This window comes from Amblyraja radiata, chromosome 9 (genome assembly GCF_010909765.2).
Source record: "Amblyraja radiata isolate CabotCenter1 chromosome 9, sAmbRad1.1.pri, whole genome shotgun sequence".
In the NCBI taxonomy this organism is placed as follows: domain Eukaryota; kingdom Metazoa; phylum Chordata; class Chondrichthyes; order Rajiformes; family Rajidae; genus Amblyraja; species Amblyraja radiata.
Window position 1 is genome coordinate 50,454,045 of NC_045964.1, and position 21,301 is coordinate 50,475,345.

The 21,301-nt window shown below is 40.2% G+C and overlaps 1 protein-coding gene across 3 annotated transcripts in view; it reads right to left on the reverse strand.

Annotated features, from left to right (window-relative positions):
* Nucleotides 1-3,586: 3,586 nt before the first annotated feature.
* The window catches only part of prpf39 (pre-mRNA processing factor 39), a 38,290-nt gene continuing 20,575 nt past the window's right edge, over nt 3,587-21,301 (reverse strand). Inside the window, exons 7-15 of one of the 3 annotated variants that reach the window (XR_004413114.1) lie at nt 20,591-20,698; nt 18,139-18,303; nt 14,950-15,076; nt 12,403-12,671; nt 11,117-11,199; nt 10,904-11,008; nt 10,612-10,796; nt 9,448-9,522; nt 7,657-7,674 (exon numbers count right to left, since the gene is read on the reverse strand). Coding sequence is in view for 1 of the 3 variants with exons in the window: in XM_033027354.1 (XP_032883245.1) it covers nt 4,912-4,968; nt 7,557-7,674; nt 9,448-9,522; nt 10,612-10,796; nt 12,403-12,671; nt 14,950-15,076; nt 18,139-18,303; nt 20,591-20,698 (1,104 nt within the window). In the remaining 2 variants the exon portion in view is untranslated. Of the gene's footprint in view, nt 4,969-7,556; nt 7,675-9,447; nt 9,523-10,611; nt 10,797-10,903; nt 11,009-11,116; nt 11,200-12,402; nt 12,672-14,949; nt 15,077-18,138; nt 18,304-20,590; nt 20,699-21,301 lie in introns of those variants that run through there. The other 2 variants (XM_033027354.1, XR_004413115.1) reach the window with 2 other exon arrangements.

Sequence of the window (21,301 nt, forward strand, 5' to 3'; positions counted from 1 at the left end):
ATATTTCCATAACCGGCTTCCGTCTCCGCACTAGTATCTTTGCTCCGCTATAGAATCTGGTGCGAAGACGAAAGCCTGTTACGGAAATGGTGCTAAAGATTACCCATGACCCTACTACGGCTTTTTCGTCGAGTGAACTATCTATATAAGATCTTTGGTTTCCACTAGTGGGAGAGGTCATAGCCTCAGAAGGAAAGGACGTTCTTCTTGGAAGGAGATGAGGAGAAATTAATTTTGTCAGAGGGTGTTGGATCTGTGGAAATCTTTGCCACAGAAGGCTGCGGAGGCCATGTCAGTGGATATTTTCAAGGCAGAGATAAATTCTTGATTAGTACGGGTGTCAGAGGTTATGGGGAGAAGGAAGGAGAATGGGGTTATGAGGGCCATGGATCAGCCATGATTAGATTTGATGGGCCGAATGGCCTAAATCTACTCCTATTCCTTATGACAATCATACTTAAGTACAGGTGTATTAAGAATAGTAGATCACTCTGAGACAGTACACCAGCCATGTTTCCAGCACCATTTTGTGTGATTCAAGTCAAGTTGTTAACTATGTAGTCTCAACTTTGCCGTAAAAGCCCGTTGTCCTGACAGCGGCACTGGGTCACCCAGGTGATGTTGCCAGTGTACCCCATCGAACCTCCATGCTCAGCCACTTGGAACAGCACCAGATGCAGTGCCTACATGGCGCCGCACTCTCAATGCCTCTCAGATTTTAAAATCAGTTTCTGAAGCCGACAACGGGGACGGATTTTATGTAGGGGACAGGCAAAAGAAAGTAGTTTATTTATATGTGTAAAAGTGTTTCTTAAGATGCATTTAATTCACATTTTAAGTTGCGAAACGGTGATTTTTTTCCCCCCGAAGAACCGGCAGTGTATTTGCTGCCGATATGGGGGACTGAAATCACCGCAACCTCAACGTTCCAAATGGTCGCGTTCCAGAAAACCCCACTTGCAAGGTGATTTAAATGGCCATTAATTTACAGGTATTAAACATTAAATTCCTTCCATTTGGCCTATAAACCCATGACAATGAGATTTAAAAATTATGTTATATTGTGAATTCTTGTGTGAATGTTATTTGGACACTTAGGCTATTTAAAAATGTTAATCTATTCTTAAGAAATTAATAGGTGTTTAGATCTAGTAATAGAATTTTGTAATTAGCTACAATTAGGTAACTAACTAATTATATGCTTTAATTTCAAGTCATCTAAGTAAGATTGTTTCATATTTGTTTCAGAATGCTTCAATCTATAATAATTGAACATTTTTTTCAGTTCTCTTAATTTTTAAGAAAGTTATGGTCTTTTAAATGTTCTCGATCACAGCTTTTGTGTTAAGTCAATTAAAAAACAAAAGGGAACAAGATGCCAATTTCCGAGTATGAAAATGGCCATAACTTTTTTAATACTGAAGATATGAAAGTGAATTAGGTGTCAAATTAAACTTCTTTTTATGCTTTATCTGATGGGATAAATTAAAGACTTGATTTTTTAAATCTCAAAATTTTGTAACATTGCTATACATTGGATGTGCAAGTAAAGAATTTCACTGTGCCCGTCACATGTGACAATAAAGTATTCCATTACAGCAACCCACTCCACTGACGCCTCGATCTGGACACATTGAGCCACGAGGATAATTGTGGATCTGAGAATCCTATCAATATAATCACTGGATTTTCAAGAAATGTAATTTATCACACAACATACTGCAACTGTGCTTGTAAAGGTACTATTGCAATAGAGTTGAAGAGAACCATATTTTACGGGTTTTTTGCAAAGTTTTATATTGGAACTTATGCTGTCAATCACATTTTAATTAGTACATAAAATCATAACGGTAGATATGTAGAGAATGTAATTTAGACTGATTAATGATTAAGATGATGCAAACATGTTAGAGGAAATGGGTTGATTTGTCACCAGAAAAAGCGTGCACAGCCTAAGCAGAGCTGCCAAGTTTTGTCAGAACATTTCAGTATTCTAGTACCTGAAAATCAGTATTTTGCTGTGGAAATCAGTATTTTTACGCAGTGCCATTTTGCTGGAATTTTTTTTTAATGTGCGATCATACACATTTTTTTAATGTGCAATCCCTCACGGCGGTCTCCCCAGGTGTATGATCATACTGTGTAAGAGTACAAGAATGCACAACTTGTTTATTGTGTATTTGTAATAGTTTATTTTGTATTATGTCATAGCTGCTTTCTTGCATCTCTCTCTCTCAGTAAGGGAAGCTGGTAGGTGATTGGTAAATCGCAACACCCCTCTGAGACTGCGTCTGATTGGCCACCAAGTGTCCAGCGCATTTTGTGATTGGACACAATGCCCTTGGAGACAGCGGTTGATTGGACGGGAGGAGACCAATTTGTTGATTGGACGGGAATTTTAAGGGAAGCTGGTCGGTGATTGGACGCAACCCCCTTAGAGACAGTGGTTGATTGGTCGCCAAATAATCGGCACAAAAAATTGACAAATAGGAAAACAAAAAAAATCTGAATTACGATTGGAATCTGAAGGTACATAGGGTGGGTATCGATTAATTCTAGAAAACAGATTAAAAAAAAATCTAACCCCATTAATTCACTCAGGAAGTATTATGATGTGTTCTTTAGTATGAAGTGTACAGCAAAATTTGCACTTCCAGAGTGGTCTATCGTGTTATTTCTTCAGCGGATATTATGAGCTAATGACAGTAAGTTTTAAGAAAATCTCCTGTGAATTTTATTCAAAGGAACGCGGCGTCATTAATACTTGGTCAAAACACAATTATATTGATTGTGAAATGCAGATCGATGTTTTGGTGACACATTGTATAACTACGTGTTAACTACTGGCTGTTAACAAGTGCTAACAGTGGCAGTTGACAAATCGTTTTAATCTCAGTTGAATCAAGTGATAAACGACTCCAATCTTTCTGCAGTACTCCATAAACCCGAGCATTTAAAAAATGTAAAATTCCAAGGGGATTTGGCTGCAACATGGCCGGCGCAGCGGTAACTTGTAATGATTATCCATGGTCGAATTTTTTAAAAATCCGTATTTAACGCAAATTCGTATTTCCGTATTCGTAATGCATTTCCGTACGAAATACGGAAAATCCATACTACTTGGCAGCTATGCCTAAGGTTGTAGGACAACTTGTTCTATTTGATCTTATTTGAATGTGCACGCCAGGTTGATTACATTTGTCGAAATGGGGCGGACCACATGAAGGTTGCAATCTCCCATCCCATGCAACATATGAATACAAAGGAAAATAGACCTATAGGGGAATGGGACTACTTAAATAGCTCCACAAAAGACCTGCTATAGATCCACTAATTACTCTGATACAAACAACACTATTAATGGGGTTGAGCAAGTTTTTGACTGCATCATTAAGGGCTGAAGAGTAACTTTTTTTTTGGAAAGAGATTGAGGCGGGCTTGAGAATCATTTCAACTGAGAAAAACATTAAACAAATTTTGCAATTCGTTTAAAAAAAAATTTTAATGCTTAGAAAATAAAAAGAATTAATCACTCTAGCTTATAATGTATTCTATATATTTTTTCAATTTCAATTAGAAACATCACAACTTTTGTAAAAAGATTTATTTTTGCATCACCCAGCAATGTTAACATTGTGCACAGTTGCAAAGAAACAGATTTAGAAAACAGTCAAAAAGAGATATATTATGAAATGGATCTGTTCCCAGAAGATTAGTTCCAAAAAGAACAAAATTCACAAACTATTCTAGCTGTAAAAATTTAAATGGTTTTCTCAATAACTGGGAAAGTAACCCTGAATTTTGGCTACTGCTGAGAGGTAATAAATAAAGAATATTTTAAACAATTTCATTAATTAGAAAAAAGTTATTGGAAGAATGTGTACATAACATGTTTTATAGGAATGAGAACTGAAATAAACCTATGTTTTTTTCAAATGCTCTCATGCTTGGTGTAACCTACTTTTAGCTGACCTTTACTCAGAATTGCTCATCTTTTGGCAACAAACTTTCTAAACAATTGCAGAATTACACTGGCTATGTCTTGAGGATGCTGCAATGGAACACTTGGCAAATCCAATACAGGTACAGGTACTGACATGATAACACAACTGATTTGCATTATATTTAAGAAAAGCCTTTGATTCAAATAATCCCATTTTACCAGAATAGAATGACCTCCTATGACATTGAGCATCTGTTAACAAAGATGCTCCAAATTGAGAGAGCATCTAGATGGCACGTTTGCAGACATCTTTCATATGTGATGTTGTTAGCCAATTATAGCTATTAGAAATCGCTTTAATGAAACTGAACTTACAATTTTTATGTATGATTTTGAACTAACTAGTCTAGATTCGCTGGGACATATCAATATTCCATTGCATTAATGTGTTAGTTGGCTAATAAATAGATCACTTCTTCATTCACAAACCTGGTGTTATTACTGACACTTGTATACGAAAAGTCAAGACCTCCAGATGTGTAATTTTATTTTCATTTATTCCAGAAAGAGAAAATACTTCTTTGAAGTTAACAAGTACACTAGCTGTACTTTGAAATTAGATTACATATTTTCTCAGCAACTTTTCAAAAAATTACTTTTGCACAAAATTGGCAGTTAAGAAACTATACCATCAATGATATTCTGTAACATTTTTAAATTTATTTTCCTATTAACAAATTAAAGGAGAATTAAAAAAAAAACATTCAAAAAGATATGAGAATTTGTTTATGCAAATATAAACAATGGTTGGCTGAGTAGTTTGCATGAAACACTTTTCCCCAGATTTATTCATTAAAAAAAAAAAAATTCCATAATCTTGGGCAACATCCTTTAAAAAGCAATATTTACCACTTTTTACTTTTAAAACAAAAGAAAAATTCTTCATTCCCACGGTAAATGCCAGCAAATTATGTAGGAGGTGGTGGGTAATACTGCCCATAGTTCCAGGGTGTTTGATAATTGTACTGTTGGAAAAGAAAACACTGGTCAAATATTTAGCAAGAGATGTTGCTTGAAAACTACAAATATGTTGATGGTGATACCATTTTGTGTTTCCAGGTTAAGATTAGGTACTCCAATGAAATTCCACATTTGGTTATACAGAAAAGTCCCTTATATTTATCAAGTTTACAGACCCAAATTGAGATGAGCAATCCTAACTGACAGGACAGTCAGTTTAAGGAGTAGATGGACACTGGCCAAATGGCCCACCTTATTGGATTGGCATCAAATGAATAGTGGCATGCACCCAGGTATATGAATAGCATTTGAATAAACATCTAACTTGTATCTTGTAAGTATTTAGATAGCCAAAGGACTCAACTTAACATAAAATTATCAGCTTTGACTTGTTATAGTAGCAACTGGTTGAGCTCGAGTTTCAAGTCAATGCCGACCACTGGAGAAAGTAAATGTGTAATTTGGCAATGCTATTATCAGGAAATGTCATGGTAAATAGTTTGATGCTGCAGTCAGAGGTGATCACTGCCTGATTTGTCTGCTTTAATAGATATTGCCATGCACGGCCAAATCTAAACATGATTCAGCTTTGCTGCATTTCCAATATCTGATAAATTGTAGTTCGGGCTAAACATTTTGATCCAAGCTAAAATGCCTTGTTTTGGACTAGATGATGGAGACGGCCATTGAAATACCACTAAATATAGATGGTGTAGGATGCTGTTCTGATGGGGCTCAATAAGATGTTGGTACAATGGATTCAGTTATTATTTGATATTATTTAAGGTGAACAAAAGACAGGTGTTTGTGCTATCAAGGATCTCATGAAGTCAAAAGTTTCATTCAACTGCTGCTTCCGATTGATATTTGTAAGTTCTTCTGTCACTTATTTTGTACTCTTGCTGAGTTTTACATCAAAGACGCTATATTCTTAATGCATTAATTTCACATGGAACTGTTCACTACCTTTCATGATCAGGTGCCGCACAGTTACAGAGTTTTGACTTGTGCCACTGATATGGATTCATTTTAACATTGTCAACAGCAAGCTACTTTTGTTTTTCAAATCCAATATGCACTCCTAAGATGCATCTTCTTCAAGTTGGGAGTTCATATTTTAAAAATAAATATACTGTTTCTGCATACCCATCAAACCACAATGGATCATATAGTTGCACAGCTCATTGTGTCCATGTTGACAAAAGTGGCTTTCTAACCTAATCCCGTTTGCCTATATTTGACCCATATCACTTCAAAACAATCCTTTCCATGTACCTGTTCAAATGTCTTTTGCATATTGTAATTGTAAATGCCTCTACTACCTCATGTGGCAGATTGGTCTATATACCTACCACCATGTGTAAAAAAAGTCTTAGAGGTCCCCTTTAAATCTTTCCCCTCACGTTAGACCTGTGCTCGCTAATATTAGACTGGGGGGGGGGGAGGGGTATAATTCCCATCCGCCCTATACACACCCCATATTTCTAAAATCATCCATATACACCCATATCTCTAAGATCATCCCTCTGCTTCACTTTTTCACGCAGAGAGTTTTGAATCTGTGGACTACTCTGCCACAAAAGGCAGTGGAGGCCAATTCACTGGATGTTTTCAAGAGGGAGTTAAGATTTAGCTCTTAGTGCAAAAGGATATGGGGAAAAAGCCATATCTGTGGCTTGAAGGGCAGAATAACCTACTCCTGCAGCTATTTTTCTATGCTTCACACCTGGGAAAATAACCCCAGTCCATCAAGTCGCTCCGCATTACGTAGGCACCCCAGTCCCAGCAAAATCCTTGCAAATCTTTACTGCACCCTCTCTATTTTAATTACACCCTTCCTATAGTATGGCGAGTAGAAACAGACAATATTCCAGGTGCAGTTTCTCCAACGTCTTGAACCTCTATAACATGATGTCCCAACATGTACTCAAAGGTCAATTGGCTTTGAGGATGCAAGGTACATAATAGATCACGTGATTATGTTTTGAGTAAACCATTTTTAGAGCTGCTGATGGCAAGATCTTTGATGTATTTAAATATTTAGCATTGTGGTATCAATGTGGCATAATATCCTGAAAACAGAATTGGGCCTTCACAGTTATATTACAGACAAATGTAAGGGTGGTATTTAGATGAATAAGGACAAGCGATATTTAGGTTAGCAAGCCATAAAATATCACGAGATCTAGAATTAATATTCAGCATTGTCTCGGCTCATCTCCCCAAATTTATAATGGATTCCAAAGTACAGAAGTGTCCAAATGTGGGTCTGCAGAGCTAGTCGAATAGCATGTATACAAAGGGAAAGGAGTAGTTTGAGGGGTTGACATGTATTGCATGTATCAGCCAATCTCCATCTTTGCCAATTCATTGCCTGACTTGTTCTGTTGGACAGATCTTACTGTTCTAGCACTAATTACCAGAGATTAGAAAGACCAGTCAAATCTAAAACAATATTTCATTTTATCCCCCCCAAATTGGAGCAACTATGCATCAAGAAAATGTTTACACTGGCTAAGAAAAGATTTTTCCTTGTCATAACTGTTTTATGATTTTCTGTATTAAAGTAATGTAATTTGAGCAGTCTCCCCACCTGGTACCAAGCATTGTAGTTATATGCAGCCTGATTAGCCTGCAAGTCCCCACTCATCAGCTGGGTAGATTCTAATGTTGTGTCATTTCTTTGCTTTTTCTCTTCTGGTTCCTCCAACCTGTCAAATTTTAGACATAACATAAAATTAGCAAAGGTAGACAAAAAAATGCTGGAGAAACTCAGCAGGCATGGAGAGAAGGAATAGGCGACGTTTCGGGTCGAGTCCCTTCTTCAGACATGTGTCGGGGGGGGGGGGGGAAGCAAATTAGTTACAAGACAATTACTGTGAAAGTTTAGAAACTAAATATTAAATACTTATATTACAAGAATGCACATTCTATGCAACTGTGCAGTTAGCAAGGAGAAAGTGCAGCAAAGATTTACTTGACCGATTTCCTGTATGAGTTTCAGTTGAAGAGTGATCTCATTGAAATCAGCAAATTCTTAAAAGGCTTCTTAGCAGGCTTGATGCATAAATTATATTTCCACTCACTGTCTAGGAATGGAATTAAGTTTGTCAATAAGGGATAACTTTACCCTCATTGTCAAACATATTACGCCATTTAGAACTAGGAGGAGGAAAATCACTTTATTCTCTAGAGGGATTAGGAAGTTTGGCATGTCACCAACGACACGTACCAATTTCTATAGATGCACAACCATCTGGATGCTTCATACTTAGGTACAGCGACCAGTTCTGCCCCAGTCCATCACTAAACAAGTCCCTCCCCTTCCAACCAACTCCACTTATACTTCCCACTGCCCCAGGAAGGCAGCCAACATCATCAAGGACCATTTACACCCTGGCCATTCCCTCTTCTGCCAGTCAGAAGATCAGAAAGCTTGAAAGCATGTACCAACACATCAAAGAAAAGCTTCCTCCTAGCTGTTACCGCACCATTAAACAGTCCTCCACAAGCTAAGGGTGTAGCCATAATCTCCCAACCTACCTCATTGCACCCCTTGCACTTTTTATCTGCGATTTCTCTGCAAGTGTAATGTTATAATGCTGTGACACTATAATCAACACTAGGTTTTTCTCTTTGGTCTACCTTTCATACTTGTATGGCTTAATTCTACACGTATATAGTATGATGACTGTATAGCATGCAAAGTTTGCCACCATCTCTGTGTGCATGTTGCAATAATAAACCAATACCATTCTAGTGTGCGTAAAATCAGCCATAATTGAAAGATGGAGAAAACTCATTGGGCCAAATGGCCTAATTCTGTTCCTATGTCCTACCTTAATAGGTTCCCAACATCATAGAAGGAACTTAAAAAGTGAATTGGTGTCCTATCAAGTGGAATGGCAATGCTATTTTAGGCGAGGATCACTGGTTACACCATTTCTCAAAGGAGGTATTAAAACATATTTGAAGTCCAACAACGAAGTCCCCCAGAAAAGAAAGGTTTTACGTTATACATGATGCTGGATGATGATGATACTTTTATTGTCACGTGAACCGATGTACAGTGAAAATCATTGTTTTTACGTACAAAGTACACAAAAGAGTTGCCTCAAACTCGCCGACAAAGCTACAAAAAGTACTCATCCCTTCTTCGCCCCCTTCCTCTAAAGTTCTAGGAGCAGAATTAGGCCATTCGGCCCATCAATACGCGCCATTCAAGCATAGCTGATTTATCTTTCCCTCTCAACCCCATTCTCCTGCCTTCGCCCCATAACCCCTGACACCTTTACTAATCAAAACTCTGCCAATCTCCACCTTAAAAATATCCATTGATTTGGCCTCCACAGCCGTCTGTTCTCGGCGGGCCCCCACGCCGGGTCCCCCTTTGTTCTCGACTGTACATCTCCAATATTTGGGCTTCTGATGCAATTCGTATTCCACTGCTATTAAATATATTCACGAAGAAAAACAATACTTGCCCAATTTCTGCTTTTCTTTTAGATGATTCTTGATCTCTTAAAAGCTGTTGATGATCATCATATGCCACCATGAGTCTAGGAGATAGAAAACAATTAATGTTTGTTCCTAAACAAAGAATATTTCAAAAGCTATGTTGTTCGAACATAAAAAAAACTACCATTAAAGCTGTTACCAGAAAAGGTATTAGTGGAGTTAAAACAAAAACTGATTAAACTAGACACAAAATGCTGGAGTAGTTCAGCAGGACAGATGGCATCTCTGGATAGAAATAATGGGTGATGTTTTGGGTCGAGTCTGAAGAAGGGTCTCGACCCGAAACATCAACCATTCCTTCTATCCAGAGATGCTGCCTGTCCTACTGAGTTACTCAAGCATTTTGTGTCTATCTTTGGTGTAAACCAGCATCTGCAGTTCCTTACTACTGATTAAACTAGTTGCTCGAAGATTGATATGTAGTTCAAAATGTGCCTGCGATTTATAGCAACCATATATAATGCTCAGCTGACACAGCTGAAGACTGTGCCATCAAGGTAAGAGATCCTTACTTTTATTTGGCATCACAAGTGTGACTGCATATATGAGCTCTTGTTACTGAGAATTCTAATCTACTTCCCATGTTGTATATATACAATGTAACAACCAGCAGTCACTATATATGTTATTCTACTTAATTCTTATAGAATGCCGCTCAAGGTGAATAATTTGAACGGGAAATTAATCAATAAATAAAACAATAACTTTGGAAACAGAATAGTACAAAACAGTACATTTAGATAACATTATGCCTAAATAGTTGTTCTTTTGCTTCTCCCAAAATGAATTACTGATTAAGAGCCATATTATATTTACAATATATTTTAAATTTACCCATTAAAAACTTGAAATTTGCTATTTAAAAAAAATCCTGATTATGGATTAGAGAAAAAGTAAAATATTAATATCAGTACAAATGCAAACTATTTGCTTAAATGGCCACATGGTAAAAGAGGAAAATGTACAATATAAAGACCAAGTAAACAACAAAGGTCAATGTTTCAGTTGTCTTTTTAAAGAAAAAAACCCAAATCTTTACTAATACATTCACCAGTTTCTTATTAAACAAGCAGATTTTTAAATGCAATCTTTGGTTTCATAACATCCACTAAAGCAAAATTAAAACATACTTTTTCACATCTGAGCCAAAGTCTTCCAAAAATTCAACTTTTCGCTGGGAGAAGGCAATCCTTGTTTCAATTGGCATTGAGCTACTTATTGCAATGTCAAATGCATTCAGAATGTTTTCCTCATTCAGTTTGAGGTCTGAATTGTATTCAAGTTCCAACAGATTCAAATACAGTTTGGTGCTTTCCTGAAAATTAAAACAAATCAACCACCATTAACCAAATGTTTGCAACATCCAAAATGCTACCTAGTTAAAATATGGCAAAACTTATTTCATAGAAACTAAAGGACTACATTTAATTGTTCAGCTCCCAAGTCAGAATCCCGAGTCAGATTCCCAGTCTTGTCAACAATTTGCACTTGGGCTTCCATGGAGAAGTTGCATTCGTCTTAGACAGCCTGGAGAATGGGAGGGAAAATAAAAATCAGCACTTTTTTTGAAAATACATTTCCTGAACTGGTGGACTGTGGCAAATTTCTGTCACTGGATGGGATTAAGAGACATACCCAGCTGTACACAGCATGGTATATGGTAGTAGAATAAAGTCATTAGAGATGATCCAATGGGTCAAAACATTGCAGAAGGTAATCTGAAAATACACAGGAATGGCGAAAGTGAAAGCTCAAGTAAATATATTTCTGTTCAAATTGCCTACAAATGTGTTATTTAAGACCGATTCATATATCAAAATACGCCACATTAACAAAGACCGAAACATTTATATTAAACAGCAAAACATTTTCACCATCTTTTAATAAAACACAATTCATCTGGTCAGAAAAGAGACAAAGATTTGCAGAAGGCATAATTTTCAGAATGTTGTCAATTATAATTATGTTTTTTAATTTAATTGTTGCAATAATTGCTTCTTGAATGTGCTAATATGTACACACTAACAGAAAGGGAAATTACAAATGTACTTGAGTACAGTAATCAGAGACCGTAAACACTCAAAAATGGAAAATTGAGAAAGACTTCATTGTGTAATGTACAATCTTGAATTTGGAAGATATATTAAATTTCAACAGGGATTAAAAACAGTACTAACATCTCATACAAATAACCATTTTTTTGTATTATAAAAGCATTCACATGTAAAACATTTAAATTGAACTTTGCACATTTTTCTCACTAACAGCTCAATGCGAGGAGGGCAAGGAGATTACCCGACAGTGAAATCAGTGGCAAGGACTAATTAATCTTACTAGGTTTAAAAGATATCATCTCATTAAACAGAAAATTAGCCAATAGTCTGGGGGATTGTAGTGAGAATTGAAAAATAGGTGAAAGTCAAGTAAAATAAGTTTCAAATTAATTCCTTATGCTAAAGGAAGCTCAGAGATGCCATGTAATTAAAATCTGTTTGTCCACAAATCCAACAGATTAACATTTCAGTGATTCACTTTAAATAATAGTTATTTTGAATCAATTACACACCTGTAAACTCTTCTTAGCGCTGTGTGGACAGAGTTCACCTTTTTCACAACACTCACGTCTAATGATGAAATTACCTCAGTACGTATAGAACTCAATTTTGACCGTGCTTGTGCATGCAAATGATTTAGTTATATTTCTCAGAGAACTATGTAAGAATTGTTTGCTAGCTTTTGATACAATGCATGTTTTATGTATATTGAAAAGTTCATTAAAATCAAACTATCATTCTATAGATGCTGAATGCTTCCAGATATGAAAATGCTCATCTTCAGTAAAATTGAAATCGCTGCTCCACTAGCTTGTTTGCAATAGACTGGGTTTAAAAAGTTTGGAGTTGAGATAATTTAATTCATACCGTATCAATGTCTATGGCTTCCACTAGAACCTTCCTGGCCTTGGGAAGACTCTTCTCTACTTTGAATAAAAGTCGAGCCAACTTCACAGCATAGAAAGATGACTCATTGGGTGTTTTACTGTTTTTAATAGCATCTTGTAGCAGAAACTCTGCCTCATCAATATTTCCATGGCGACGTTCTAGGCTCACTCGTCTTAAACGGACCATGGCTAACCCTGGGACAGAATCTTCTAATGTTTTTAGGATTCTTCTTGCTTCATTGATGTTCCCTGTTAACAGAAATTTAAAAAGTAAAATTTTAAGTACTGATTTATTAAGACAACTATGGTAACTCATCACAACTGTCATGTTCAGCAAAACACAAAGTGCTGGAGGAACAGTGGGTCAGGCAGCATATATGGAGGGAAATAGACGTTTCGTCGGGACTCTTCTTCAGAGTGATGGAGTGGGATGATTAATTAGAAGACATGGACTGGGTCACAGTCTGGTGAATGATAGATGGATACAGCTGAGGGGGTGGGGTGATTGGCAGTGGCAGATAGGTGGAGATAGTAAACAGGGCGAGAGGTGTAGAAACAAAAAGATGTCAGATAAGGACAAAAGTAAAATATAATTCTGGGAGGGAGGGACATGGGTGGAGAGGGGGGGGGTTGTGGGGGGAGAGAGATGAACATATAGTGAAAAGAGCAGGGTGAATGGGATGGGGCAAAGACTTATTGAAACATAAGATTATTAAGGAATTGTACACGCTTGAGGCAGGAAACATGTTTCCAATGTAGGGGTGTCCAGAACCAGGGGCCACAGTTTGGGTAGGCCATTTAGAACGGTGATGAGGAAAAACGTTTTCACCCAGAGAGTTGTGAATCTGTGGAATTCTCTGACCCTAAGGCAGTGGAAGCCAATTCTCTGGATGCTTTCAAGAAAGTTAAATAGCTCCTAAAGATAGGGGAGTCAAGGGATATGGGGAGAAGGCGGGAAAGGGGTACTGATTGTGGATGATCAGCCATGATCACAGTGGCTCGAAGGGCCAAATGGCCTACTCCTGCACCTATTGTCTATTGCCTAAAAGTGTTGGGGTATTAGAGCATTCAACTTTCATGCTGTTAGGTTGTAGGCTATCCAAGCAGCCTATGAGATGCTGTTCCCCCAGTTTGCATGTGGCCTCACTCTGGCAAAGGAGGAAGCCCAGGACAGAAAGGTTAGTGTGGGAGTAGGAAGAGCAGTTAAAATGGCAAGCAATTGAGAGATCTAGTAGGCAGTGGAAGAGACTAAGTATAGAAGGTCAAAATGGGAATGAGAAGCGGAGTTAAAAAGATTAGCGACTGCGAGTGGACAGAGTGCAAATGTTTGCACGTGGTCTCGCTAATGTAGAGGATGCCACATTGGGAGCACCAAATATAATAGACGAGGCTAGAAGAGGTGCAAGTGAACCCCTGCCTTATCTGGAAGTACTATTGGAGACACTGGAGAGGTGCTGTAATAATAATAATAATAAATTTTATTTAATGGGCGCCTTTCATACATCTCAAGGACACCTTACATAGTAATCGGAATAAAAACATATAATCGGAATAAAACAAGTAATTAAAGACATCACAGTGACACAAATTAAAAACAGAATTCAATCCAAAAACAGAAAATCAAAAACACAGTGTGAAAAGAGATCAGCGGCAGCCAAAGCGCGCCAGCGTCCACTCTCTCTTCACGGCAGCCATCTTGGACACAGACCTACAGGACAACAATTTGACAAAAAAAATCATCCCCCCACAGTGGATAGCACTGTGGAGGAAGGCACAATGTCCAGTCCCCACCCTATGTTCACCCCAAAGTCAGGCCTATTGAGGCCACCGCAATTGCCTGTACGGAGGCCCGATGTCCCTGGCCGTTCTCACCGGGTGGTCTTGCCCCGGCGTCGGGAGAGTCCTTTCGGCGGCTGGGCCACTTGGAACGGCCGCTTCTTGGTTGGAGCCCGCGGCTGCCGAAGCCGACAAGGCCGCGCCGGTTTGGCGCTCCCAGGCTCCAGATGAAAAAGTCGGCGCCCGCTCTCCGCACTGCCGCCTCTACGCATGCCGCCTCTCCGCACGCCGCCTCTCCGCTCCGCAAACCCGCAAACCCGCAGCCCGGAGATGTTGCTCACGGCGGTCCAGCTCGCCAGAGCTCCAGCGCGGCGACCCAGGCAAGGCATCGCCCGCTCCGCAGCGCTCCAACGCTGTGCCGCCACCCAGGCCGAGGTGCTGGGTGGTTCCCGCCAAGAAACGGCGCTCCAAGCCCGCTGGTAGGCCACGAGGACGGGTCGACGGGCAGCCCGGAAAAAAGGCTGCCACACCGACCAGGTAGGGACCTATAAATAAAGTAACACCTACCCCCCCACATTAAAAGACCATATCCCCTACAAACAAAAAAAAGTGATACATCTCCTGTGGTTATAGGAAAGCACCTGGCGACACGTTAGCTGGGACTTTTACAACACTGCTTCAATTCAATCACTACAAGGATTTATATCAAATGGAATGCAACAGTAGAGACCAACGGTTTATAGTAGTTTACCTTGCTGTTCCTCAAAAGCTGCCCAAAGCAAGTGAACCATGGGTTTCTTGGAGAGATGAACTGTACATGCTCTGCTAAAAACATGTCGTACACCTTCATTGCTGTGGTTCTCCATGTATTTGGCATACTGAAAAAAAGAAAATTCATAATTTTCTTTAATTCAAATTAATGATTGAGTTAGTCCTGCCAATTACCTTACTGTGGAATATTGATATTTTTCAATAATAAATCAGAACAGCTCTATTTGTTGAATTGATATGATCCACCTTATTCAAATTTCAATGCTAATATCAATTTTTGGCAAGGTAAAACTTTATTTAAATGTTGATAATTAATGCCATACAAATCATAATTTAGATCTCCTCATTACTGATGTTATGAGAAACTTCATTCAAAAGAAAAGCTATAGGGGCAGAAAACGTGGTGGACACTCATCCCTAGGGAGGAAGAGAGCTGGTCAGCTCGAAGAGAGAGCAAAGAGAGAGGGAGGGTTGTCCCAGGGTTAGCTATATATCCCAGGACACACCCCTGTACCCCGTGACAACTCATCCCTGCCATTGCCCAGTCACGTGACCTTACCCCCGACTGCTGAGGGTTCGTGTAGCTAGTGGCCCAACAACCGGGTGCCACCACAAAGCAACACTTTTGTCATTCAAGGATATCCAAGTTGTAGATGTACACCATCCCCTATGCTGTTAAAGTCTCAGTGCTGATTAAAGATGAAATTAAACTACAATCTGTGTCTGGATAACATCTACATGGCGTCAGACATGGTTTGATCCTTCTGTATATCGTGTTTCTTTTATCATTTTTGTGAGTTTTTATTTTGCTTTATGATGGCCTCTTCTTGTCGAAAGCCTGACCCACTAGTCTTTGATGCGGATATCGGTGAACGATGGGCCACGTTTGAAATTGATTACCGACACTACATGAACATTGCACACCGAAATGAACCAGACGCTGTCAAGGCCTCCCTTCTACTTAACCTTGCGGGCCCAGACGCCTTTCGACGATCCAGAACGTTCCGCTATGCTCCGGCTGCTCACGGTGCAAACGGCCAGGTAATAACCCCAGCTGAATCTCCCGACGACCCTAATGTTCTGCTACGTAAATTAAGCCAGATCTGTGACCTGCCCTCAAATCACATTTTGGACAGGGCAAGGTTTTTCTCTCGTCGTCAGCTCCCTGGCGAACGAGTAGATTTGTTTATTTCAGACTTGATGAATATGGCCCAGCGGAGCCGATTCCAAGAAATGCCGGCTGACCAGCTAACTGATCACTTAACGAGGGACATTCTAGTGAACAGCATGAGCGACCAAAAGCTCAGATCAGAGCTTCTGAGAAGTGCAGATTTAACACTGGAAGAGGCAGTACACGCATGCAGAACAGAATTTATCGACCCTCTAGACAGTTCGCACGAAACCAAATCCATCAATCTGATGGGCTTCACTAAGCAGCGAGCTAACACAGATAACAGGCGATTTATGACCCAAGCAAGCCAGGCGGCTCACAGTGATCCTCAGAAGAGATGTCCTAACTGCAATTACTTACACAGCAGACAATCAGCTTGTCCTGCATTTGGCAAATCATGCAATTACTGCAAAAAGTTAAACCACTTTTCATCTGCATGTCGGGCAGCAAGTCGGGCCCTTGGGAAGAATTCGCCCGGCTTCAAGTCTAATCTCAATTTTTTGCAACGAGACAACAAGTCTCAACCCTCAATACCAGCTAGAATCCGCCCCCGAACATAGCCAATTAACTCGCAAGATGATCCGACTGTTTACTCGTTACAGCATGCTACTGCTAAGAATTCTGATCCCACTTATGACACCATGTAGATGTACACCAGACACAGATTGTAGTTTAAATTCATCTTTAATCAGCACTGAGACTTTAACAGCATAGGGGATGGTTATTTGTCATCACATCCTAGCTGCTCGAACTGAACCGTGCCTGAAGCAAGTGTTAGTTTAAGTGATACAGTGGGGTGGAGTTAGTGATGCTGGCTTGTGTGTGATTGGTTGACATGCATCATCAATCTACACGTCAATTGGGATCAAACCTCATTTTATTGCGTCTCGTGTCAGATTTTGGATCATCCCACAGATTTATTTTGGTCTTATTGAATTGAATTTGAATTGAATACCTTTATTGTCATTCAGACCTTATGGTCTGAACGGAATTTTGTGCCTGCAGTCATACATACAATCATACAACAATAAACAACAATAAACACAAATTAACATCCACCACAGTGTATCCTCCAAACACCTCCTCACTGTGGTGGAGGCAAAAATCTTAGGGTTACTGTCTCTTCCCTCCTCTTCTCCCTCTGCGCTGAGGCGATTCCCCACCGGGCGATGGCACAACAGTCCCGCGGCTCACCGAACCCCACAAACGGGCCGGTTCAAACACCGCGGCCCAGGGTGGTCGAAGCTGCCGCCCTCCAGTCCAGCGTACGCAGCCGCTGGCCCGCGGCTGAACCCAGGACTCAGGTCACCGCCGCCAGAACGCCGTCCCAGCCCCCAGAGCACCGTTCCAGCCCCGAGCCGGATCGCCCTCACGTGAGTGCCGTTCCACCTCGAGCTGGGCCACTTCGACGGGAGTGCCGTTCCACCTCGAGCTGGGCCACTCCGACGGGAGTGCCGTTCCACCTCGGGCTGGGCCGCTCCGACAGGAGTGCCACAGCCCCTCACGGGAGAGTCTCAGCCCCTCGCCAGGCCGCCCTCACGGGAGCGCAGTTCCAGCCCCAAGCTGGGCCGTCCTCACGGGAGCGAGTCCTGTCAGGCTGCCTCCGGAGTCTCGAGGTCGCCAGCTCCGCCATTAGGCCTCAGCGCAGACGGAGGCAGAGAAGGGGGATACGACAAAAAAGTCGTATTCCCCCGAAGGGAGAGACAGCAAGCCCCGTTTCAACCCCCCACATAAACACAACCTAAAAACCAAAAACGTAACTAGACAAAACGAAAAAAACAACACAAAAAAGTAAAGACAAACGGACTGCAAGCGAGCCGCAGCCGTTCCCAGCGCCGCCACTTCCGGGAAACATAGGAAAGAGAAGGCCGCAATCCACCATTTAATAAGACCCTGGATGATTCTTGGCCTCAAATAATCTGCAGATTCAAGACTGTTGTATATATACCAAGTAAACATAGCGATACTATCAATAAGATAAAAATACAAAACACTTACTTTTATCCAGAAGTCTTCATAAAGAGCACAAGCAACAAGACACCGTTCAAATAAAACCACAACTCGTTCAAGGGTTCCATTTTCTATCTCAAAGTCAAGGTAATCTTTCCAGTTTTTTAGCTGCGCTTTTTCCAGTGGTTTTACATGAAAGTAAGGTCGTTTAATCTATACAAAGAAAATAATATTTTTTAATCATGCTTTACCAACATAGAATTTAGATCTAGTCAGCCTACATTATTTTATTCAAATAAATCACAATGTCCTTCAGCAAACAAAGCATACACTGATATTTCAATCATTCGTCAGACCGTTCCCTCCGCAACTCCCTGGTGAGCTCATCCCTTCCTACCAAAAACAACACACTCCCCTGCAACCGCAGAAGATGCAACACCTGTCGTTATACCTCCTCCCTCGACTCTGTCCAGGGACCCCGACAGTCCTTTCAGGTTAGGCAGATGTTCACTTGCACCTCCTCCAACCTCATCTATGGTATCCATTGTTCAAGATGTGAACTCTAGGGGCGCCGCACGATTGGCAGCGCCGCCAACAGTCTGTTTCTTTTCGTCTTTTTTAATTTTTTTAGTGTGTGTTAAAAGTCTGTGTAAATTTTCTCCGGTTTGTTTTATGCGGGGGGAGGGGGAGGGGTTGGGGGAAACTTTTTTTTTCAGTTTCTTACCTTGCCGGAGATGCGATTAAACTTCGGATCGCATTCTCCGGTCGCTCTGTGGCCAACCATCAATGGAGCTGGAGACCTCCTTGGACTGACCTTGGGCCCCACCGTGGGGCGTGGACTTCCATCGGAGTCGATCCCTTGCCTGGGATCGCTCCAAACACGGCATGCGGACTTTACATCGTGAGCTCGCAGTCTCGGGAGAGGGCGTGAATGTCGGGAGCTCCAACTTTGCGGAAAGGTTCGACCAACCCCGATGCAGGGTTTGATCGTCCGGTGCGGGGGAGCTGACATAACCCCGATGCAGGAGCTGATCGCCTCAATGCGGAGGGTCCGCAGCCGGCTACTGGAGTCAAGTTCATCCTATCAACGGAGGCTCGAGGCTCTCGACCGTGGGAGAGCAAAGGGCAGATTGAACTTTTTTTTTGCCTTCCATGAAATTCCTCGTATGTTGCAAAACATACTTGGCTAATAAAGTATTATTGTGATTGTGATTGTGATAATACATTGGTGAGACCAAGCGCAGACTGGGCGACCGTTTCACGGAACACCTTTGCTCAGCTAGCGTGAACCAACCTGATCTCCCGGTTGCTGGACACTTTAATTCTCCTTCCCATTCCTACACAGACCTTTCTGTCCATGGTTCCCCCCATTGTCAGAGTGAGGCTAAATGCAAATTGGTGGAACAGCATCTCACATTTCGCTTGGGCAGCTTACCAAGTGATATGTATCTTGATTTCTCTCACTTCAGTTAGCCCGGCATTCCCTCTCTCCTTATCCTTCCTCCACCCAAAATGCATTAGCTTCTCATCTTCACCCTACAATCAGCTAACAATGGCTTGTTTCTTTTATCATCGTTACTTTTTTGCATATCTTTCATTCATTGTTCTTTATCTCTCCACATGACCGTTTATATCTCTCATTTCCCTTATCCCTAACCAGTCTGAAGAAGGGTCTCGACCCGAAACGTCACCCATTCCTTCCCTCCAGAGATGCTGCCTGTCCCACTGAGTTATTCCAGCTTTTTGTGTCTATCTTTGGTTTAAACCAGCATTTGCAGTTCCTTCTTACACACTTTGTCAGGTTTGATGTCTTTGCTAATATTCCGCACCTTTTAACATTTCCGTTTGCAAACAATTATCTAATTAAATTAAAACAGAAAATACTCAGTAGGACAGGTAGCACATGCAGATAGCAAATGTTAGCTTTCAGAGCACCAACTTCTCAAAGTTTCCAACCTTCAACATTTATTGTAGAAAGTGGTAAAATTACAGAAAAGCAATAAACCAGATGCTGGAAATCTGAAATAAAAGCAAAAAATGCTGGAAAATATTCAGATCATGTAGCATCTCTGGGGGAAGAAAAACAAATAATGATATCAATTCTCTTAATATTATTTGTGAAGTAGAAGTGTTCGCTGACGGGAACTGATTGGGTCTCAATGCTTAGTGAAACTTTTTTGTTGTTGTTTTTTTTAAGTACTGCCCCTGATGAATGTAATACGTGGCATCCAACTGTTATTTGTGCAAATCCTAACCAAAGTCCTTTAATGAGGGGACGGGACCCAACGGGTCCCACTTGGTCTAGTACTCAATAAAACACTCAAAATGAAGGAATGGAAGCTGTAACAATATTCTTCTAAATATTTAGAAAACAGTCATACAATTTTCCCTCGTGTTCATGCTTAAAAATTAGAACTCCTCTGTATAAATAGCAGAACAGATTAACAAATATTACACTTAATTTGCTTTTCTACTATTTACCATTCTTAAAAATACTTACCCCTTCCTCAAAAGCCCATCGACGGCTAACTTCATTCTCATTATGATTATATATTTCCTGACGAACCTCAATAATTCTATGACGCATATTTTCTATTTCAGAAACAATCTGGAAAGAGAATAAAAAGATTCTCAGCAAAATCAAGAACAATGAGAACCAGTGAAAATGAAAGGGGTAAAAAGAAAACACATTCTGAAAACAGATTGGAAATTTGAAAACTAGGTTAGTAACCGATAGAAATCTACACACGCACAATATCTGTAAAGGATTCACAGGTAAGAGATAGAGTCATAGAGCTATACAGCATGAGAATATCCTACTCGGTCAACCTTGTCCACACACGCCATGTTGGTATTCTGAGCTAGCCCCATTTGCCTGCATTTTGCCAAATCTCTATAAACCTTTATGATCCATATATCTGCCCAAAATAATCATAGTGTACAGAGAGATAAATCTAGAGAAAGCAGAAATAAAAAAAGAAACACAATAAGAAAATTTAAAAAAACATGGAAGGTAATAAAAGGGAAGATTAAATATATAGGAAAGGGGGCTGAAGCATATTAAAAATAAAAGCAGGAGCAGGCCATTTGGCCCCTCATGTTTCGGTGTAGCGTGATTTTCCTTAGAATGATTCATCCTTTTCCTTGATTTTGTCAATAACCAAAAATATATTGAACGGTCTAAAATATACTGAACAGTATAGAATTTTAA